The sequence below is a fragment of the Crocodylus siamensis genome, chromosome 2 (assembly GCF_052110815.1).
Source record: "Crocodylus siamensis isolate JL-2025a chromosome 2, ASM5211081v1, whole genome shotgun sequence".
Taxonomy (NCBI): Eukaryota; Metazoa; Chordata; order Crocodylia; family Crocodylidae; genus Crocodylus; species Crocodylus siamensis.
The window spans coordinates 145,359,043-145,383,235 of NC_143396.1; the positions used below are offsets into that span (position 1 = coordinate 145,359,043).

Below are 24,193 nucleotides of genomic sequence, written 5' to 3' on the forward strand. Positions count from 1 at the left end.
GCGCCTGTTTATGCAGCCTGTTCGCGCAGCTCCGGTCGCGTGGCTCCCTGGGGGGCTGGGCCAAGTAGGGGCCTGAGCAGGGCTTGACCCGGCCCGGCACCAGGCAGCGGCCTCCTCCCAGGGAGTGAGGAGTTAACCCCTTCCCACCATGGGCCCACTTACCTCTGGCTGTGCTGGGGGTCGGCAGGGGGCTCTGCGGCTGCTGAGGGGGTGTCTGGGGGGCTTCGGGGAAGCGGGGGCGCAGCGGGCTTCACCCGCACGTCTCTCACCGCTCCGGAGCCTAACTGAGCCTTTTTTTTTTTTTTTTGAATGCAAGTAGTGTTTGAATTTAAATTTCCCAAGTGAAAACTTCTAAAACTCAACGGGGAGACTCCACAGTTTTTGCAACCTAGTGAAATCAAGTTAATGGACTAGCACAGATTTACACCAGCTGACAGCCTCGATGTAGTCATCCATATTTTGGTAAATGTTCTTTATTTAGATGCTGAGTTGTGTTTTTGTTCCACTGATGCATACGAGCTATACAGATGCTGGGTAAGCCTGGTCAAACTGACAAGGTTCCCCTTCTAGGCATGTGCTGCACTTTGTATAGCATGCTGAGCTGAAAGTTAAGCATCACTCTCCCACCCCCCACATCCATCGGTGACCTAACTCTTAAACAGGGTTCCAGTGGAGCTACCTGATCTCACTTCAGAGCTGCAATCTCTCCTTTAGTCCCCAGGACAAACAGATAATACAAGGATTTTATCATGCTATGGCTGGTTTCTGCTATGATAAGGCAGGAAATCTCTCTGGAAAAAAGAATAGAGAAGGTCAAAGACTAAAATAGCCTTAATTGCCTTAAAGCACAGAGTCTTAGCATGAGTGAGTACACTTTAAATCAACAGAAAGGTGCTTATTTCTGAAAGTCATACTACAATACTGGGTGCATTTACATGAGCTATTAAATGAAGCTCAATAAACTCTGGTGCAGCTCGCGCTGGACTCAGCTGCTCCCAGGCACAATGTCTTCAAGTGTGCCTGGGACCGCAGCAGTTTGACCAGGGACAGAGCAGCCCCAGGCTGGCAGCAGGGTCTGGGGGCCATCCCCAGGCTCTAGGTGGTGGCATCAGGTGGCAGAGAGACTGGTTTGGTCATGAGAATGCTGAAACTCTGGAGCTGTGTGGCTGACACCCCAAGCCTGCTGCCAGCCTGGGGCTACTTTACCCTGGCTCAAACTGCTGTGGTCCTGGTCAACATCCACACATGCATTTCTGGGCAGTAAATGAATCAGGTGTAAGATAGTGCCGTCCTCAACAGTATTATCTTAATGGGTGGAGTTAATTAATTTACTATGCCCTAATACATGTGTAGCATGTGTAGACGGTGATGCTTTACTGTGGAGCTAATTAGTGAACTGCAGTAAAGCACACAAGTAGATGTACCCATTGCATTTTAAAAGAAGCATAGATTGTATTTCCAAGAGTATTGTATGTTAAATAAACAAAACCATCTAAGTTTGCTAGTACTTCTTTGTATGTTAAATAAACTAATTTGCTAGTACTTCTACCTGTTCCCTTTCTACATACCCTGCTTCTAGTGTACCTAGCACATGGAGGTTGTAATGATGATAAGGTCCATCTCCATCTGCAGTGCAGCTATGATGGCACAAAGTTCTAACACTCTGGTGACTATTCACTGTTGGGAATTTTTCATTATCTTAGCATTTGTAACAGAGCAAATACTTGGAGATTTCTGGGGTAAAGTTACTTTATTGGTAAAACTGTATGTCAGGTGTATAACACAAACACATTTTGGGAAATCAGATCTTGCTCAGATGTCCCATTTTCATATATATCACTTTTAGCCTTGCTTGAGTAAGGCACTTGTATTTATTCACAGATTTACAAAATTGTCACTGATTTTGAAGAGATGCATCAGGTAGATTACCTACTCTTTTTAAACTCAAGAGTGCAGGGGAGGGGGGACTAGAATGGTGGTATAATAGATATAAGATTTATGAGTTCCAAAGATGCACAAAGCCTTTAGATTTCCACAACAAAATACTTAGCTTTTTATGTAGAGTCATCAACCCTTTGCTCTACCTTGTAGCTGAGATGAAATTTACATCCCAGTGCATCTCTCCAGGTGATCTTTCTTGTAGCACCATGTAATTCCCATGGGACAGCATGGGCAAAACTTGTATCTTTTCTGCCATGGAGCCTATGGTATTAATAAGTTCCTGCCCAGCAATTTTCACATTTCTGCTTCAGATTGCATCATTGCCATATATTGGCCCTGTCCCCAACTGCAAAGGTTGTATCCCAAGGATTCTGGTGTAGTCTTCAATGCAGATGGGAATGTTTGGATCATGCTACTACAAGACTAGACTACAGTGTTAAACCATTAGCCTGGATGAACAGAAACAATCACAACAAATATGTAAGCTGTGAGCTTTTTTTCAGGTGATGTTGTTATGTTCTCTACTACAAACAAAAGCATTATGTGGTTCAGAAATAGTTGTGTCCATGACCACACCAGACAGATGAGTGCCTAGACTGGTCAACAAACACATTTTATTATACCCAAGGTTCAGCCACACTGCTTTATTTAATTAAGTTTCTGCAGGGAATGTTGTAGTTTGCGACTTCATGGAAATAAATTACATATAGCTCTCATAAATATATGGTTTGTGCTTTTTAAGGCACCTCAGAGTGACCAAGGATCCTCATTAACTAGGACCTGGGGAAAGTGATTTTTAACCAGCAATATGGCCTTGTAGCTATTCCATTCTTCATACATTTGCAACACTGTTTTGCAATGGTACACTGAGTTTAAAACAAGATTAGAAATTTGTTGCAGTAACTGTGACACTGAAACATGGACCAGGCAAAGTTGCCTGATGTTATAGTGTGTGTTCACCAATACCCTGAGGAACATCATTTTCTGCGCTGCCTCACTCCCGCCTTCGCCACCCCCGACCTCTTTACTCATCAACTTTTAGTAGGCTGGAGCTGAGGACACAGTATCACCCTTCTAGCCTTTTTCCCCAAGAGCATATGGTGCAGCATATTCCCCGCTTGGCATCTACCTGGTACTGTGGGAATGGAGATGAGACTATTTCTCCTCCGACTAGGAGGATGCCGTCCTAACAAATGAAACATGCCATGGCCAGCAGAAGAGCTGCACACAGCTAAAAGGGTGCCGAGACTTTGTGCTGGCCCTCGGTTCAGTGGTGATTTCACTGACACACAGTCACTGTATGGGTGCATTGCAGACAGAGCCTTCTTTCCTCATTTCTCACTTGTGCATCTGCAGAGGTACAAGGGACAGCACAGCCCCATGCTTCACAAAGGCGGTTGTACATTCTTTCATACCAAATTCCAGGAAGAAACTCAAGTCCTAGCAGGTCACACTGAACATCTGTTTTCAAGAACTGTCTGTTTCCTGAGACTATAGTGCCTTCCTTGTTGCTTTATGCATCGATCTGTCTTGACTGCAACGAAAAAATACTGGTAAATACTCTTTTTATAATCTCAGTGACAAATCATGTAACCTTTGAACCACTGGAGAGTCAGTTAAGGGGGTCATTTCTTCAATTACAACTGTGTGTTCTTTAATATCTATCTCAAGATAGGCAGGGGTTTCACACAGGCAAAATATTTACTGGAGAAACCCAGAGATTACAAAGCTCTAAGACCAAAACAGGAACAAAAATGTAGGGGTGACAGCATTTAAAGGCACTGCTTGGTACTTTCGAGAGCTGATTCTATATATTTAACATGCTAACTCAGCTCTATGTGAAATATTTAATTAAGTGGAAAGCAGTCTAGTCTCTTTGGAACCAGAGACCTTCTTGGGACATATGCTTATCAACCTGTGAAGGAAGTGTGGGAGGTTAATATGTGCTCCACAATCAAAACTTACACCTTCTTGCATCCTATCAGGGTCTTTGAGTCATGATTGGTTGATATATTTGTGAGCAGAGTTTAAATTCTGCCAGGTACTAAAGTGATGCACAAAACTAAGCCATAGTTGTTGCTGCTAATCTTCAAAGCGAGGAAGAGATTCACTAGAGGATTTCTGCCTCAAAAAATTGCTTCGCTGGGTAGCAAGGTAAGATGGGCATTGCTCACAATCTTATCTTATTGAATTTTGCATGTTGGACCAAAAGAAATCTCTACCAGGAAGGCAAGCAATGCTGTTAAAATATTGTGCACTCTACTTTTCCCTGCAGTTTAGCTTGGAGAGAGCTGCACACCTACTGCAGGATCAATTTGCAAACCCCTTTCTCCCATGGGTGAGCATTCACTCCCACAAAGAATCCATTGATTGGTTCTAAGAAGATTACTTTTTTTACTACTGTATCTTGCTAGTGGAATAAGGGTATCACCATTTGTCCCACAGTAAAGGAGGTAGAAGCAGAGTAAACATTCTGTTCTAGTTCCATTTTAAACACACCTGTATAACTTGCAGACTCCAACTGTTGTAGCTGAATAATAGAGCAAAAGCAGTATGTTAAGGGTAACTGACAGATTAAAACTTGCATGTAAAGAATACATTTTCTCGCCTGTGTTATGGACAACCTTCTGAGACTGCTAATATGACTACACTTTTAGAAATCCAGGGGGAAATCTGAGATCTTGACTCAAATGTTACTCAGTCTGAGCACAGATAAACCTCCCATTAAATTCAAAGGGAGGTTATTCAGAGAAAAAGGAGCCTGATATTTAGCCTTTCATTTACAACACCTTGATGACTGGGAGTTCAGTAAGTACCTAACAGACTAAGGATTTTTTCTCCTTTACTCTCTGTTTTGCTTTTCACGCTTGACTGAATTTAGGCAGGGAAAAGAAGTCACTTTGGTTTACTTTGGATTATGTTCTTTTTCACTTTTTTCTTATTTATTACTGCTGTTCTGCTGTTTCAGTTGTAAGCATGTCAGGGAATGTTTTCATACAAACAAACAAAAACCTTAATTGAGTGTAAAAAATAAGTAATAGCATATACTCATTTATGTTACATTGGTTGCACTGGATGCATCTATATGTGCAATTAATTCAAAGTAATACACTCTGGAGCAGGTTGAGTCAGAGTAAACTACTGGGCACAGCTTCTACAAGTGTGCCTGGGACAGCAGCAGCCTGAGCCGGGGTGGAGTGGTTTATGCCAGGGTCAGAGGCACAGGAGAACAGCTCTGTGCTTTATGCGGCAGCGTCAAGTGGCAGAAGGGCTGGCCTGGGGCATGAGGGTGCTGAAAGTGCAGAGCCATGTGGCTAAGTAGCAGGCAGGAGTCTGGCCCCCTGCTGGCTGGGCTGACCAGGTGCAATTTATGCCTGCAGTCAGCATCTATACGTGCATTTAATCACAATTAATTACTGTATAGACAGTACTATCTTACAGGGGTGTTAATTAATTTACTGCAGCCTAATAGAGTTGCAAGTGTAGATGGCAATGCTTTACTCTGCAAATACTTAGTCTATGGTTATGTGTAGAGGCGGCCACTGAACAATACTTTACTACTTATAGGGCATGTCTGCAGGTGCTATTAATGCAAAGTGATAAACTCCGGTGCAGTTGGCACTGTAGTTTATTGCTCTTGGGTTCCACATTTACATATGTACCTGGAACTGCAGCATGTTGAGCCAGGCCGGCGCAGCTGTGGCTGTCAGGAAGCCCCGGGGGTCAGCCCGCCAGCCTGGGGCTGCTCCAACCCAGCTCAGTGTGCTGTGGAGGGGATGGCTGCGGCACAAGGGAACTCCACTGTGAGGCTAGCCAGCAGGCAGCCTCCACACTAGAGTACCCTTGTGCCCCAGCCAGCCCTGTCAGTGTCTACACATGCAGTGCAGTGCACTAAATAATACTGCTACAAAATAGTACTTGTGTTGACAAGTACTACACTATGGCAGCGTTTATAAGTTTACTGTGACCTAATAGGGGCTCACAGGTAGGTGCTGAGACTTTACTGCAGAGCTAAGTAGTCAGCTCCTCAGTAAACATTTTGTGTAGATGTGCCTGCATAGTCCTATGAGGATGAATGGAACGCTTTAAGAGAAACATGCTCTCCCACCATGCTAAGGGAAGGAGAATCTAGCCTTAACATGATTCTCTTTAGTTCAGTGGAAACCTGTTAAGACCCAGTGACTCTATAAAAGCAGTACTGAACTTGGATCCTAAAAGAAACATTGAAAAGGATCTTCTATTGCTGCTGAACACTGCATATTTACCAGGCATCTGTGTTTTCTGAGTAAGGCATATGAGAAGCTTTCATCCTACAGATACAGGTGTGGCATGCAACAGTGTGGACTCTGTGTACACTGCACAGTGTGGACACTGCACAAAGTTGTTCTTCTCTCACTCCAGTGCTGTGCAATGATAAGCATATTTTATCCTGTGGTAATGCAAGTAACCATTCACATTGTGCTACATGAACCTGCCTGAAAAGCTTCCTTGTATTTGTCTGTAGCCATTTTTCTCACTGGATATAATGATTTTTAATGTGGCTCTAACTTAAATTTTGACTATGCATAAGTATAGCCTCTGAAGTCAGGGACCTACATTTGTGCCTGATCCGGTTATTGCCCTGACCTCTGTTTATAGCATTATTCAAATGAATATCTTTATTAATGTCCATAATGTTATTTACATGATTAGTTAACTTAAGTAGGCACTATGTGGTTTTTGCACTGTCTTTGAGGCTGGAAGCAATAGCTACACTATTCCCAACCCATTCTAGCCTGGTTGATATGTGCTGGACCAGGTCGTCTGCTCATCAGTACAGTGATTTACATATAGATGTCTGAAATAATTTTAATTTAGAAAGTGAGGTATACTGGGGGCAGAGCCTCCAGAGCTTTGCTGATGTACACATGCTGAAAATCTGGACCACCCAGCACACAATTTATTTTGCAAGTAATTAAGCAGAAGCAAGTAAATAGATAAGTGTTATAATGTGCTTTAAAAACATTCTTGTATTTATATTAAGGAATTACATCATACCATAATACTTTCCTTGCATGTAGATGTATTCTAAAGCTATATGAACCATACACCATTTACAGTTTATGTATGTTTGAATTTATCATTCATTTTATAATCTGTTTCTTCCTAGTACACATATCTTGTTCTGGACTGAAATCACTGCAGAAGATGAAGAGTGCCCTTATATTTTTTTGCATTCTGTCAGTAGTTTGGTCTACTCCTGTAAGTTTCTTACAAATATTTTTAATAGGAGCCAGATAGTGAAACTCTTACTCACATTCATATCAATTACTCATGAATAGTCCCTAATGAGGACTATTTCAGTAAATAACATATTACAAATGTGGGTGAAGGGTTCATTCTCTCATCCAAAATGTCTTTATTTATTTATGAAATATTTTCTTTAAAGAAATTCCCAGTATCTTGCAAGAAACTCAGTTATCTTCTATAAAACTTTTATTGATCACATTTTTTGCTCCCTTTGAGTCATCCAAGAATCTTGATCTTCTTTTTTAAAGATACATCAAAGTGAAAAGGGAAACGACAGCTTCCGTAGAGAATACAAGGTATGTTATACAAATTTTCCTATTCCCTTCTATATTTAAATATCTTATTCTTCTTCTTTCCCATGTTGAAGGCACCATTCAGTTTTGACCTGCCCCTACTAAAAGAGGTCCCAAATGCTATTATATAATTTTAGAAAGAACACTGCTATCTAGACTTGCTCATGGCTTCCTCCCCTGAACTGCCAGATGTTCAGTTAAAGGTGCGATGGGCTCTGATCCATAAACCTAACAATTGTGCCTCCTGCCATGGTTACACATGCATGGCAGGAAGTGTTACTGTAGGATTGGGGATCAGATCCCAAATCACACCCTATTGTTGGTGCAGGGGGAGTCTGGAATCATGATTCTGGGCTGCCCCTGTATTGGCAATCAGTAAGCTGGGTGCCTGGTGTACACTCATGGTTCCACAGTCTAATTATACATTACATGAAAACTGGTTTGTCTGATCAATTTTTAATTTTTGCATTTGTTAATTTAGTGATTTAAATAGTGATTAGATTATGTTTGAAGGGGTTTCTTTTTTAAAATAATAGGAATTTACTTGTAGCAGTTGTGGAAATTAAACACAACTCTTCTATGGCTACAGTCTTGCCTGAGTGTTTGGGCACATGGAAGAGAAATTTGATAAGAATTAAATTAAGTAAGTTTTTCTTTATTAACAGATATTATGAGAGTCTCTCTCTACACATCCAAACTGTATGAATCATTAACTATAGTTATTACTTATTTTAAATAATTATATAATTTAAATTGAAGCTACCACTGAGACCTAGTTTTCAACCAACAGTTTATTAAAATCAGTGTTGCTACTTTTATTTATATAAGTTATGCATATATACCTGGTACTGGAAATCTGAAACAGACTGAACATATGAAATGTCCCATTAAGTCAACATAATGATGGGAGCAGATGACAGCAACATAGAGACCACTGGTCAGAGACATTACAGAATGGCATTTCTTGTTTCACTGCATGCTTATATCTACACTTCAGCCAAAGACATAACTACACCTTGCACAGACATACCCAACTTAACTATAAACTAGTTAATTTGGGTACTGTAACGGGGCTTTCCCAGGGTCAATCTCAGTGTGGCCTGCCCATCTGTTCCTGGGCTAACTGCCCGCATTCTCCCCTGCCACACCCTATTGTTAATTTAGTTAAATAGATGTTAATAAGCAGGAGGCTGCCCATTTCCTGCCCCGATGCCAGGGGACACTATCTGCGGCTCCATTCCTTCCCTACACCGCAGCCCAAACCTTGCTGATGGCATCTATAGTTCTCATCATTACCGGCCCCCACAGTGAGCCCCAGAATCCTACTACTGAACCCCACCTGGATTCCTCCCCTCGGGCGTCTCTTCTGCTATCATACCGGTCAACATAGCTCCCTGAACTGCTTCCCCTTCAGGTGTGATCCCCCCACCGGGACCTTTGTCTCACTAGCCCTGGCCCACCTCCAGGCCAGTTGGAGCCCCAGGCCCTCAGTTCTTGGGCATTCCTCATGGTGGGCCCCTGGCCCTTCTGGTCCTGCCACCAGCATGGGCCATCAGGGCAAGTTCAGACAGGCCTGAGTCTATGCCCTTACTCTTCTTCATGGGGTCCACCTTCCCAATCCTCCAACAAGGGGTAACCCACCCAGTTTTGGGGTCTAGGGGTTAAGGCGCTCCAACCCACCTTTCACTGGGGTGGTAATTGGCCTGGCATTTCCACCCATTCCCAGCAGGGTGCAGTTTTAGGTCATACCCAGGACCAGGAGCCTCCTTGCCATCCCCTACAGCTCCTCCCTTACTTCCAGATGATATCAGCAGGCCTCCAGCCAGGCAGTGTTGTTGCCTGGCCCCCTGCAGCAGAACTGCCCTGTTTATATGGGCAGCCCCAGATCCAAAATGGCTGCCCTCATCATGCACCTGGTAGCTGCCAGCGCCAGGCCCTTAAAGTGGCAGGCACAAACAGTGCCCTGCCACAGTACTGATAGCGTATTTGTGCCAGCATGGAGCTCAGTGTGGGTTAGCTGCCTTGGTATTAAACCCAGAATCCTAGGCCAGTTTGTGCTCAGATCAGGACCCAAGCTAGGTTGTTTGAAGCTTGCTCAAGTATGTCTATAGGAGCTGCAGTAACAGCTTTGACTGCAATGTAGACATACTCATGCAAACAAAGCAGAATTTGCTACTGTCTGCCTTTACAGATGAGTATTGAATAACCAGCTAAACCTGAGAAAGTTATTTTCCATAGTTAATCATCCCTGCTCTGATTGCAGTCTCAGATCAGCCTCCAGGATGGAGATACTGTTGACAACAATGTGCATTTATTTTCTCCAGAAAAGACAGAAGTGGTACAACAGGTATGCATTTGATAAATGGATTCTTTATTTCACTTGTGCTATGAGTGAATACATCTCCTTGGAGGGAGGAGTGAAATCTTTGAAGGGAAGGGTGTCAGGACAGTGGAAATGAATCTGGGTATTAGTGTGGAAGGATGCCGAGATAACTGAATAATGGTGAGGTGGAAAAATGGGAATTTAGTGTATGTACACTTAACAACAGCTATGTAAATGGTATGAAAAGACCGATCAACATGTCAATCACTGGCTTCACTGTTGTCTATCTATCACCCACTGTAGTTGTTTTATATAATCTGATCATTGAGCCTTTGTCTATCTCTGCATTTATAAATGGTGCAGAGTTATAAAGCCAGATTCTTAGTCCTGGCTGTGCAGGGGGTTGTGTAGAAAGTTCTATGTGTGTTTTCATCAATGTGTTTCCCCTGGGTATGCAGGCCAGTCGGGTTCTGGGTTTGTAATGTAATAGAAAAGAGGTTTTAGAACATACAGGTGACAGTCTAAATAACAGATGTCTCATTTCAGATTTATAAATACTCATCTGAGTGCCTAAATGTGCACTTGGGAGTCTAACTTTAGACACCTAGGTTGTATATAGATGTGCTTGTTTGTGTTCTAACTGGAACATTTTGGAGCAGATTCAATTAATTGAGTCTGCTCCATGTACTAATTAGAATGCTCTAGCGTTGCCTCACTGGTGCCCCCTGAGTCGGGGGGGCACTTGCCCCCCCAGTAGCCAGTCAGCATCTGGGGGGGTCCCCCTTGTGGCTGATCCCACTGACCGGGGAGTGGGTTCCCCATGGCCAATCCCACCCACCTACAGGTGGCAGGGGCACACTAACACTTCTGGGTGAGCATGATTGGCCATGGGGGAACTGTGGGAACTGCTTCTCTTGGAGCCCCACACCTTAGCCAGCGCTGTCAGGGGGGGCACCAGTGCTCTCATCTGCCCCCCCTTCTCAGGAATGCTGGCTGTAAGGGGGTGCACCACCAGCACTCTCAGGAGGTACACATGCACCCCTGTGCACCTCCTATGCATTGCCACTGCTGTTAAGTGTATTAAGTCCCCACATTTCAAAATGGGCACAGGGGCACTTTAACTAAACCTTGTTGAATGAGCTTTAGTTAAAGTACCCCCATGGCCATCTTGAAAGACCAGGGGGGAAGGACTTAATACACATGATGGTGAACTGTTTTAATTAGAATGGCTGTCTGGGAACCAGTCAAATTAAAACACTCCTTTCCACTCCACCTCCAAGCATGTATATAGGAAGGCCTGTGTTTAAAAAACTTGTCCTATATCCCATTACTACTAATACAGAGGGGAAAACTAGTAGTGCACATTTACGTATTACAGGAACTAATTAGCAGTTGCATAGAAAGACTCTATCTTGTCACTCATGATCAATAGTAAGGCGCGATATATTAGGTAGGATAAAAAAATGCAGCTCATTATTAGGTAGGATAAAAAATAAGAGAGATTATAAAAGTTGTAAGATCAGTTTTCTTTAGTTGATTTATGGTTGTTATCAGAGTATCTAACCCAGTGGTTCTCAACCTTTTTAGATTCAAAGCACCCTTTGATAGACTCAAGGCACCCCTCAGACAATGTCAGCTCTTAGTTTTCACTCATTTTTTGACTACAGAAAAAATAATAGAGTAATTCTTCTGTTGCAAAGAACTCAGAAAGACCAAAACAGGTCAGACTGTTTTTAACATTATGGATTCCTATTTGACATCTTTGGATTTATCTTGTAAGTCACGTTTGCATGCCTAATAATGCTAACATTGCATGGCAGCCCACAGCACCCTTGAAATGATCTCAAGGCATTTCAGGGCACTGTGTCACACTGGGTAAGAATCACTGATCTAACCCATTTAAAACAAAACATAAGACAGAATGTATTTGCTAACACATTTGAAAGTTCTGATTTCCTGTGGGTTCAAATGGACAGGTATTTCTCCTGTAACTTTTGAAATCTTATTCAGGGAAGTCTTATTCGTGGAAGCATAATGAAAATGTCTCATTGCAATGAAAGGTACATTAGGATCAAATAGCAATGGGTACTTCTGAAAGCTGTGGTACAAGTATATATTGTATTTCAAAACAAACAGTTACCAAAGGATGGTTTTTCGCACAAATACTCACATTAGCTCCTGGTTCCATGGGGCATTTAAGTCAGGACAGCATATACTAGTGAGCAAGACCACTGTTTAGTAAAATGAACAGGGGAATTAGTTCAGTTAGGGTGATAATGCCGTTGACTTCTGAAATCATCACTAATCTAAAGGGAATTGAAGGGAGAAATCAGTTCAGTGTACTGGCCACATTTCAAAATTGTAGGTCTTCTAACTTAGTTGCAAGTAACTTGAAATTTCAAATGTGTAGGAACTTTTCCCAGTGAAAATGTTTCTGCAATTCACTTTAAAATGGTAAAATATAGAACTGAGAGCAAGGAAATCTGAGTTTCACTGATAGCACTTTCACAGGCTTTGTATGTGTCCCTGGGAAACTAACTTAGGCCCAAACTTTCAAAAACAGTCTTGACTTTTTGGCACCTTCCTTTCTGGATGCCCAGTGCCGGATATATGGGGCCTGATTTTCCAAATTGCTATGTACTTAGCATTGGTGACACGTAGGGTGTGCATGTGGGTGTGCGTGCACCCTCTGAGATTGGCCACTTACCCCATGGAAGTGCCAGCTGTGAAACCAGAAGTGTCAGCAGAAGTGCATTTCCGGTTTTGTCAGTTTTGCCACCGGTGGTTCTGGCTTCAGTGATCAGCCGCTAGGCTGGGGGACCCCCTCTCCTCCAGTTGGTGATCTGGTGCCTCCCCCAGACTCGGGAGGCACCATTTGCCCCTGGTACTTAACACTACCATTACGGTGAGATACAAGAAGCTAAAAAATTTTGCAAGTGAAGTTGGTTAAAAATATACCTGGCACTAATTGTAGGATTATTAATTCCAGCTAGCAAATGGGCAGGAGGTGTTCTCACAAGAGAATGAGAAAGTAAGAGGCTTATTTTTCTGCTTGGCAAAGAGCATGGGAGTGCTCTGTTTCTCTGAAAACCTGGCTGTATGTATAATAAGTTCAGTTACCTAAAACTGAAGCACCAGACCCAGTGCCCACTCTTGAACACTACTCCCAAACTATCTCCATGCTTTGCAAAAGGGAGGGGACAATAATATCACATATGACTCATTTAAGACTTATTTCATTGAACTGCTTTGAGAGTGCTTTGGATGGGGAGAATTAAGAACAAAACACTTCATTTAGCTATATATAGTAATATCATTCACCACTGAGGCAAGTACACTGTGTGTGAATGTGTGTGCGCGTGTAGTGAGGCAAGCACACAGTGTCTGTGTGTGTGTAGTGTGTGTAGGCAAGCACAGTGTGTAGTGATGCAAGCATACAGAATGTGTGTGTGTGTGTGTAGTGAGGCAAGCACACGGTGTCTATGTGTGTGTAGTGAGACAAGGACTGTGTGTGTGTGTTTGTAGGGTGAGTCCCACAAGTATCCCCCACCATACACAGGCACCCACACACCTCCTTGCACTGCCATACATGCAGACCCCCACACCCCTCACACAGCCAACCACCCTCCCCACACAAACCCCATATTCACCCACACCCCACATATCCACACTGACACCCACATGTTCAATGACCCCTCAACTCTCCACACCTGTCCACCCTCCACACCTCCACCCTCCCCCACAAACCCACACACCCACAGCCCCCCACAAACCTATACCCACCCCTCATGCTTCCCACAGTTTCCAAGAGTAAGACTTCATTTTAAGCTATTGTGCGATCACCTCTATGTACACTATACAAACGCATGTAAATCAGGACAAAAAGATTTTTTGAAATCAAGTTGATGAATGTTGTAGATGTTTGATTTTTAGACTATAATTTGTTTTTTTCTGGTTCAGAGATGGCAAAACCCCTTGCTGAAAGGAGCACTTCCAGGGGCAAGGGGAGGGACTTCTGGTGGCAAAGGTCGGGTGCTAGAGGGCAGGACTTCCAGTCCCAAGATGGCAACCAGGGGTCAGGGCACTTGTTAAGGGATGGGGTTACCCATGTGGCCCTCCACAGCTTGCCATAACTCAGTAAGTGGCCCTCCACCCGAAATAATTGCCTGCCCCTATCTAATAGCATCAACTACAAGACAGTACCTATCTAGGTTTTAAAGAATAGTCAGGCACCCCTGCTTGGACAATTCCTTTCTGCATAAAAGGCAAACAACCCACATGTTCTCCTCAGAATACCAGGGGCCCAATTGCTAGTTGAGGTTAGCTCCCCTACAATTATCACCACTTGTATGTCTCACCAGCTTCCAGGCTTTTATTTATTTAGAAACATGCCTCAGGGCACCTTGGAAATATTTGCCACCTAGCATCCTACTGCTCAGTTGAAATACTGAAATATTCCCATTTTGAATATGATGTGTACAATAGGAGCGGACATGGGACACTTCGCAGAATCTGGTATTAGTCCCACTGGAGTTAGTGGGAGTACTGCCACAGGGTTGAATGAGAACAGAAGCAGACCCCCATAAGTCATCGAGAGGAAGAACAGAATGGCTAAATCCCCAGAACAATGCTGCTGGTAAGGCAGCAGCCTCATCTCCAGCGTGACACTTGGTAATTTCCAGCCAGTGCAGGGCTAAATTGGTAATATTTAAAGGATGGTGGTTTTCCTGTTTGCTCCAAATATAAGCACAGGCTCTGATTTTAGCTCCCATTGCTAGCATATGTTCCCCAAACAGGCTTACACCTGGAAACAAGCCATGTGCCATTGTCACGGCACATGCTGAGAAAAACAAGAGATTCATGCTCTGGGGAAACAAATGGGTTCAATTTCCTTGTCAAAACTGATGGATGTGATCAGGAGCAGAAATTCTGTTAGCAGGATAAGTGTTCAACAACAAACTGTGTTTAGAACAATACCATTAGTTGCAGAGAGAAGGAGAAGGACCTCTTTTGGGGGGAAGTGGATGATTTCATTTATTTTTATTTCGGAGAACTCTAAATTGGTGGATGGGTGCAGACTTTATTTGGCCCTGTACATCTATCCTCCACCTTTCTGCAAATGAGACCCTCTTAGCACCTCCACCATATTTCTCTCATGAACATCACATGTTGTTTTCTAACAAGCAGAGAGCTTCACGTTTCATGTCTGCAGCCCCTGGATCACTTGGTGCTGTTGGCTCCTTTCATTCAGGACCTGGCAGCCTTTTTCTTATGGCTAGAGTTTCATAGTTTCATAGTTTCTAGGGTCGGAAGGGACCTGAGTAGATCATCTAGTCCTACCCCCTGCCATGGCAGGAAATAATACTGGTGTCAAACGACCCCAGCAAGGTGTTCATCCAACCTCCTCTTAAAACCCCCCAGGGTAGGAGCTAGCACCATTTCTCTTGGAAGTTGTTTCCAGATCCTAGCTGCCCTGACCGTGAAGTAGCGCTTCCTGATATCTAGCCTAAACCTGCCCTCTGCCAGCTTGTGACCGTTATTCCTGGTCACTCCTGGCAGTGCACGGGGGAATAGTGACTCCCCCAGTGCCTGCTGATCCCTCCTGACTAGTTTATAACAGGCCACTAGATCCCCCCTCAGCCTTCTCTTTTGGAGGCTGAACAGGTTCAGGTCCCATAGCCTCTCCTCATAGGGCCTGCCCTGTTGTCCCCTGATCATGCAAGTGGCCCTCCTCTGGATCCTCTTGATGCTGTCCACATCCCTCTTGAAGTGTGGTGCCCAGAACTGGATGCAGTACTCCAACTCTCCAACTGTGGCCTGACCAGTGCTGCATAGAGGGGGAGGATCACCTCCTTGGACCTGCTCGAGATGCATCTGTGTGTGCATGACAAGGTGCGGTTGGCCTTCCTGACTGCCTCCCCACACTGCCAACCCATGTTCATCTTGGAGTCAATGATGACTCCAAGATCCTTTTCCGCCTCTGTGCTGACAAGAAGGGAGTTCCCCAACCTGTAGGTATGGTGCCGGTTGTTCCTCCCCAGGTGCATCACCTTGCACTTGTCTGTGTTGAATCCCATCCTATTCACATCCGCCCACCCTTGTAACCTGTCTAGGTCTGATTGTAGCCTGATGCTTCCTTCTAGTGTGCCCACGTCCCCCCACATCTTAGTGTCATCAGCAAATTTGAACAGGGTTCTTTTTACCCTCTCATCCAAATTGCTGATGAAGATGTTGAACAGTGCAGGCCCGAGGACCGAGCCCTGCAGAACCCCACTGCCCACATCCTGCCAAGCTGAGAAAGACCCATCCACTACCACCCTCTGGGTGCAGCCCACCAGCCAGTTGGCGACGCAATTGACTGTGTGGGCGTTGACACCACAGTCCCCCAGTTTCTTAATGAGAACGGGGTGAGAGACAGTGTCGAATGCCTTCTGGAAGTCCAGGAAGACTATGTCCACTGCTACCCCTGCATCTAAAGATATGGTAATCTGATCATAGAAGGCCACCAGGTTGCTTTGACAGGGCCTGCCACTGATGAACCCGTGTTGGTTGCCCGTAAGCATGCAGTCCCCTGCTGGCCCCTCATGGATGTGTGCCAGCGTAATTTTCTCAACCAGCTTGCCTAGGATCGAGGTAAGACTAACCAGCCTACAGTTTCCTGGGTCTTCCTTCCTCCCCTTTTTGAAGATGGGAACCACGTTGGCCCTTTTCCAGTCCTCTGGCACCACACCAGAGCACCACGAGTGCTCATAAAGCTGTGCCAGGGGTCCTGCAATGACCTCGGCCAATTCCTTTAGGACTCTAGGGTGGAGATTGTCCAGGCCAGCTGACTTGAATACATCCAGCCCCTCCAGAAGCTCCCTAACTAGTTCCTTGCTAACCTTTGGCCCAGGTGTGCCTCCCCTGGGGCCCGAGGGGGGCCCAGCAAGGAGGTGGCTGTTCTGGTCCGTACTTAGGAAGACAGAGGCAAAGAAATCGTTAAACATGTTAGCTTTGTCGTCTGGTGTGACAACCAAATTTCCCAACGCGTCCTGCAAGGGCCCCGCATTACCCGGGACCTTCTTTTTGCCCCTTATGTATTTAAAAAAGGACTTTCTATTGTCCTTAATCTGAGAAGCTAGCCCTAATTCCATCTCTGCCTTGGCCTTCCTAACTGCCCCCCTACATCCCCGAGTGACTGCAGAATAGTCATACACATTATAATGAGTTGGCCTGGCTTGCTGTCTAATTGTGATATGCCAGCAAATATGCAGCATTTCTGCAATTGCCTGCAGGAATACAGTATGTCTTCGGGCATCAAAGGCATGTGAAAGTTTGAGGATGCAGTTTGAAGGTCTGAAATTTGAAAACATGGTGGTGAAATAGGAAGTGGTATATTGGACTTTTCACTTTAGAAAGAAAGAACCAGTAGGCTTAGGAATACCTCATAAAGCATATGATAATCAAACTGGGTTAGGTCACGGAATGGGTTTCTCTTGTTTGCTGTTTTTGAGCTCATATCTTGAAGCATGTATTTCTTTATTTTGTATTTTCATGGACTTTAAGGGGAGCCACTGGAGAAACAGAGAGCTGGCAGCCATGGAGCGGACTTGGCAGCTCCTAGCTGTTACATGCAAGGAAGATGAGAACAAACCCACTTCAACTTTAACCTGGGATGAAGGAGTGTTAAAGTTGAAGCAGGTTTACTGTATTTTAATTCTTCTCATCTTATTCACAATGAGAAGGTGCCAGATGCTGCCCTTTTGAACTATTCCCATTTTGAACATGATGTGCCTAACTTCATCTGGAGATAATACTCACCCAAAGAGGTGTAACAGATGAGCACACTTAGCTCATCTTTTCCTGCCATAACATGTGGACATTCCTTTAACATGCAGACACCCCAATGTTACACATGGGAAAGGTAACATTTAACATCCTATGTTTGGCTTTAAGCACGTGACCAGATTCATGTCATCCGTGGTTAGTGTTAGTAGGAGAGCAGTTTTATCTCCCAGGATAGTACTGCATGCTTCAGGTTAGTGCTTGTAGTGAAACATCTTAAAGAGCTCTTTTATTCTTTTTATTCATTATATTTTAGGATGTGTCCAAAACAGATTACAGCAATGAAGATGATAAAAGTGATGAAAGTGAAGAGGGACAACTAGGAAATATAAATGGCGCTACCAGCAATGGAGAAGTTGCCAGAAATGGAGATAGTGGAGGAATAGACTCTAGCTGTTCTTCAGAAGAAGTCTATGGAGAAGGTGGCACTGCTAATACTGATGGGAATGGAGATATAGGACATAAGGACAACTTTGGTAACACAAAGACAGTTGGAAATGGCAATGACACCACTGCTGATGGCAATGATGAAGAGGAGGAAGAAGACACCAGTGGCCAAAAGGAAGATGAAAATGAGAATGATGGCAAAGAACCTGCTGTTGGAAAAGGGGAAGGGAATGTTAATTATCAAAACAAAGATGGGCTCACTAATGTTTTCCCAACTCATGGATATGACACTATTGGCAATGAGGCTGCAGAAAGCAGTGGTACTATCAATGGAAGTCATGGTGATCAAAATGTAGGGAAAGGTGAAGGTGGACATGGGGGAACTGGCAATGAAGGGTCTAGCAGTAGCAGAGGAGTTGGAAGTGATGGCACTGGTAACGGAGGAAATGAAAACTGGGCTGATAGTGAATGCATCAGTGGTAATGGAATAGATACAAGTGAAGAAGGCTCGGGTGATGAAACATTATTTAGCTTCCCAGGCTCTAAGAATACTGAGGGAAGTAAGAATGGCAAGAAAAGTAATGGGAATGAAGGTAGGAGTGATGACACTGCGGTCATACCAGACACCAGTACCCCTGGAGGAGGTGACAGCACTCATAAGGAAGATTCTGTCAGCAGCAGTGCAGAAGAAAATACAGAGTGTGACATAGACTCTGATAGCAAAAGTGCCGAGGATGACGATGGGGATGCAGACAAAAAAAGCCAACAGGTCAAACATGACAAAGATGATGAAAATGAAAACGGCAGCCGTGCAGGTTCGAATGTTGATGAGAAGGAGGATGCTAAGGTCAGTTAGGTACTGCATGGCTGTGTTCTCTAAGGCACTTAGAGTAACTTAATATTTCTTCAGGCATCAGCATGGGAAACACCCAGTGGCTAAGACAAGCCACTTTTTTGCATTTGTAGGTATCAAATGGAGCCAATTTAAATCAGCCATAAATAGGCTTGTTAATTGTGTTATCCAGAAACTCACTGAAATGAATGGCAGTCTTACCATTCACTCCAGGCCTAAATCTGTCCTGATATGATTTTAACATGAGAGAACTTCATTTGCAATCCAGAAAGCATATTCAGTTAAGAAGGTACATCCGTATAATTGCCTTTAGAGGCACCCAGTGATTATTTTGCCATTTTTGCCTTGTGAAGAACATCAGAAAATTTTCAGAAGCATCTCAGTCTTTGAGAGACGTGAAGAATTCCCATGAAGAAGGGCAGACATCTGTTATTTGGGGATTTGGGGCAGAGATAGTACGGTGGTTTCTGCACATCAGGTATCCAGTTTGATTCCATAGTATTTCAGTTCCTTTAATCCTGGAAATCATTATTTCTTCAACTTTCTATGCTGTGGTATTTAGTGGGGTTCTAAACATACTTCCCATTTGTATATTTGTTCAGGAAATAGTGAATAGCATGGGACAAGATGAAAAAGATAGAATAATAGCCATTTTTGCTACATGTATATTTAAAATATATATTTAAAATTTAATATATTTACATTTAAAATATATTTATATATATGCACCTATTTTTTAAAAATTATGTTTAAAACTTATTTCAAAATTTATATATATATATACACACACACACGTTATACATACATTCATATATGCATTTAATTATGTATATATGTGCATGTTATGATAATACGTGTGTGTATGTATATATGTGTATAAGTGAGGAGAGAGAGAGAGAGAGTGTGTGTGTGTGTGCATGCGTGTGCATGTGTAAAGGGCAGGATGGATGGGATACAACTGAATGTCAAGAGCAAGAGAAAGGAGCATATAGAGAAAAAAGAGATGGGGCCAGAGAGACATTAATATGAATTAGCATTGAAGGAGGAAGAAAGATTAAGTTCAGGTTCCCAGGTTTCCCTAGGACCTGATCCAAAACCATTGCAGGCAATGGAAAGATTCCTCTTAACTTCAGTGAGTTTTGGATCAAGTCTGTACAAATCCATTAGAGCGTGGGAGTGTAGGGGAGGGGAAGTGGGGGGGAAGGGGAAGTAACTTGTGAGAGACTTATGTGATCCACAGTATCAAATACAAGTTAAGAAAGGAAAGAACTGGAGTGACTCTTTGCAGCTGGTAATTGCTCTAGTGAGGGCTCTCATGGTATAAGGAACAGAACCAACCTTGGGGCAGAATGCATCAGGAACACAATGCCAAGTGCAATAAGGAAGAATTCCAGAATAAGTTAGCTCTACACAGCAGGTCCATGTCAAGCCACTCAGTAAAGCCAGTCTACGTAATGGCCCAGCTACTGTTTTAAAGCCCCAGTGCTGGTGACAAGCAACAGATCCTTCTTTAGAGGAAAGGGCAGTTGTTAGTGGAATACAAGCATCCACACCCTGCTGCCATGGTCACACTTCTAAGCAACTATTCCAAGCAACATAATCATACGTGGTAGACATATGTGCTTTCCTGCACTTCAGACTGATACACAGACATTTAGAGGATAGACAGACCTCACAGCTATATTGATACTGGATAATACCTATAGGAGCTGTTGGCATGTAATTATTATGTCTGCATGATTCTGTGATACAAGTGCAGCAAAACTGTTATAACTTTAGCCCTGTTTCCTTGAGGACCAAAATCACAGTGATTTAGCATACTTATATTGCTACAGTTTCACACAGATGTAACTGTTAGATCCTAATAGTAGGGGGGTGTGAAACAGGCTGTATTCAATTCGGATTTGGCCCAAATTGGGGACAGTAATTTGATTAATTGATTTGGATCACTGTCCCCAATTTGATTCAACTGAATCCGAATCTGAAGATTCAATGCTGATTCAGAGAATCAGTGATTCAGCCACAGCCACAGCTTTAAATGTTTTTTCTATATACCTCAAGGTATCGGGGTGGCTTGTGAACGCTGCTATGCTGGGGTGGATGGAGTGTCCCACAGGAGCATGGGGGAGGCCCTTGTGTGCTCAGTGGTGAACCCAGAAGTGGACTGGAAGAAGTTCCTGTCCACTTCTGGGTCTGCCGTGGAATGTGGGCCCCTCCCTGGCTTGGCGATTGGCTGCAGGGGGACCCTGGATGCTCCCGCAGACCGAGGAGGCAACAGTCACTGAGTTGGGGGAGGGGGTGCAGGGGCAGGGGCAGCGCACTCCCTGACGGACCCAGAAGTGGACCGGAAGTGCTTCTGGTCCACTTCCAGGTCTGCTGCCAAGTGTGCTGGGGAGCCCCCATTATCCTGTGGGATGATCCTTTCATCACAGCATCACAGCATTCACAAGCCACCTGGTACCTTGAGGTATGTAGAAAAAACATTTAAAGCCATGTCTACATCTGAATCACCAAATCTTTCTGAATCTCTCCAAATTGATTTGGAGGATTCTGATTAGATTCAGAGAGATTAAAGAGTCTCTTGATTCTATTTGGATTTGGAGATTCAGTCACTGAATTGGGCTGAATCTCCACTGAATCAAATCAGGGACTGAAGCTTTGCACAGCCCTAGCTAATGAATGCTCCAAGGCAGCATCTGCCCATCCTCTTTTCAAGTGGTTAAAAAGGTATGCTTGTCCATTGCCTTAGAAATGAAAAGGTTCTGTTACTTAGCGATTCACATCAGAAAGAAAACGCTTAGGTCACTTCCTATGTAACTTTGTATAGAGCTCCTTAAAATGTAAAGACAGTAGAGCAAAGATAAGTAGCTAAAAATGCAGACTGGGAAGGTAGAAATGAATGCATGGGTTTTGCTTATTTTCATGCTTTTCTTTCATCTTGGATCACACAGGGGCTAACTAATGGAAGCAGCAATGACACCAACAGGACTAAAATTGCTGTGCTAGGCAGTGACTTGTGGAGTAAAGGCAGCGACACTCTTAGTGGAATTGGCAACGATAAAGGTGTGACTAGCAATCCAAAAGGAAATTCCCAGCAGAGCAAGTCTGCATGTACTGATGGGAAGCTTGGCAAATGCAGCAGTAAAAGTGACAGTGACGAAGCTGATGGTAAGTATGATTTTGACAATGAACTCATGCAAGGAGATGACCCCAACAGCAGCAATGAATCTGTTGGCTTTGACAGTGGTGACAAAGGTGAGGACAATGACTCAGATTCTCAGAGTGGGAATAGGGACAATAGTCAGGAAGATGATACTAGTGATTCCAAAGGCTCAGACAGCAGGGATCATGAAAGCTCAGCAGGAGATGAAGAGGAAGCAAACAGTGACAGCAAATCAGATAGTAAAAGCAAATCAGACAGCAGCAGCAGCAGCAGTGAAAGCGACAGCAAATCGGACAGCAGCAGCAGCAGTGAAAGCGACAGCAAATCGGACAGCAGCAGCAGCAGCAGTGAAAGCGACAGCAAATCGGACAGCAGCAGCAGCAGCAGTGAAAGTGACAGCAGTAGCAGCAGTGAAAGTGACAGCAAATCAGACAGCAGCAGCAGTGGAAGTGACAGCAAATCGGACAGCAGCAGCAGTGAAAGTGACAGCAAATCAGACAGCAGCAGCAGTGGAAGTGACAGCAAATCAGACAGCAGCAGCAGCAGCAGCAGTGAAAGTGACAGCAAATCGGACAGCAGCAGCAGCAGCAGCAGTGAAAGCGACAGCAAATCGGACAGCAGCAGCAGTGAAAGCGACAGCAAATTGGACAGCAGCAGCAGCAGTGAAAGCGACAGCAAATCGGACAGCAGCAGCAGCAGCAGTGAAAGCGACAGCAAATCGGACAGCAGCAGCAGCAGCAGTGAAAGCGACAGCAAATCGGACAGCAGCAACAGCAGCAGTGAAAGCGACAGCAAATCGGACAGCAGCAGCAGTGAAAGTGACAGCAAATCGGACAGCAGCAGCAGTGAGAGTGGCAGCAAATCGGACAGCAGCAGCAGTGAGAGTGATAGCAAATCAGACAGCAATGACAGTGGTAATAGTGATCAGTCAGAGAGCAAGAACAATGGTAATGACAGCAACAGTGAATCAAATGGTAGTAATAATGATAGTGATGCAGGTAGTGACAGTGAAGGTGTTGAAAGCCATAGTGACAGCAGTGATGATTTAGACAACACACCGAGTGCAAGTGACAGTGAATCTGAGGAAGATGATAGTGATAGCATCATAAGACCAAAAGAAGGTCAGAGTGAAAGTGATTCACAAAGTGAAGGCAGTAATAGCAATGATTCAACTAGTGATGATTAAAGTAAGTGCCAACAAATCTTAAAGTCCCTGACAGGTACCTCCAGCAAATGAGGTTTGTGAGGGTCACAGGAAAGGATTGAAACATTAATATTATCCCAATATTATTGGAAACATCATGGTAGCAATTAAGCTAAACTGGGGCAAGGCTAGAGGAAAAAATTCATTACCTAAATGCCATGTCATTCTATTACCTAGATGAAAATATCATACAAATTACTGTATGTATGTGTTAAAGTAACACTTTTGGGTGCTTTAGTCCAATAAATTGTACAGCCTAGTCAAGTGAATACAAAATCAGTGTTTGAATCTTTGGGATAGTCATTTATTCAAAGTACTAGCTGTAATTATTGAAGGCCAACTTGTGGATGCCTTCTCTCATGGTGAATGGTACCTGAGATGATGAGTAGTCTCTCTAAAATGGGTAGGCTCGCTCCTTGACTAAGGTGCTGTTCAGCATGTGTGCAGGTGCAGGATGTGGCACTAAGTTATTCTATTTGATGCTTTAGAACCTGGTCTAGGACAAACTGCACGTTTCAGGTAACTTATTATTGTTATTTAACATTAATATTGAAAATATGTAGATGATTCATACAAGGATGTCTTCTGTAATATTCCCATATGCTGCTGGTAAATACACGTTCTCTGTTAAATGACAATTAGATGCAAGATTCTTTCTTTTAAGCTAATCACTTCAGAAATGTATTTTTAGAAGGTGAATTATGAATATTGTAATCTGTAAAATAAAGATTTTTTAATGTAGTCTATTTGCCCACATCCTGGGAAGGGATCTGACTGGCTGTGTTCAGAGAACATCCTGGAGTGAGTTTATGGCAAAATCTGTAATTCTTGGTGTTTCACATGAGAATATTATTGTATTACAACACCTGAAAATGGGCCGAGCCCCTCAAAGTCCAGGTAAGAATACACAGTCCCA

General features: G+C 43.7%; 1 protein-coding gene across 2 annotated transcripts; it reads left to right on the forward strand.

The window, feature by feature from the left end:
* The first annotated feature begins 3,427 nt into the window (after positions 1–3,427).
* Positions 3,428–23,968, forward strand: DSPP (dentin sialophosphoprotein). Of its 2 annotated transcripts, none has more exons than XM_090034765.1 (6): positions 3,428–3,494; positions 7,091–7,182; positions 7,479–7,526; positions 9,787–9,870; positions 17,927–18,904; positions 21,862–23,968. In XM_090034765.1, exons 2-6 carry the CDS (start codon positions 7,129–7,131, stop codon positions 23,257–23,259), a joined length of 2,562 nt encoding a protein of 853 aa, XP_089890891.1. In that variant the 5' UTR covers positions 3,428–3,494; positions 7,091–7,128; the 3' UTR covers positions 23,260–23,968. The 2 variants fall into 2 exon arrangements, with proteins under 2 accessions (XP_089890891.1, XP_089890892.1); XM_090034766.1 differs by lacking the exon at positions 3,428–3,494 and adding an exon at positions 3,963–4,095.
* Positions 23,969–24,193: the final 225 nt, after the last annotated feature.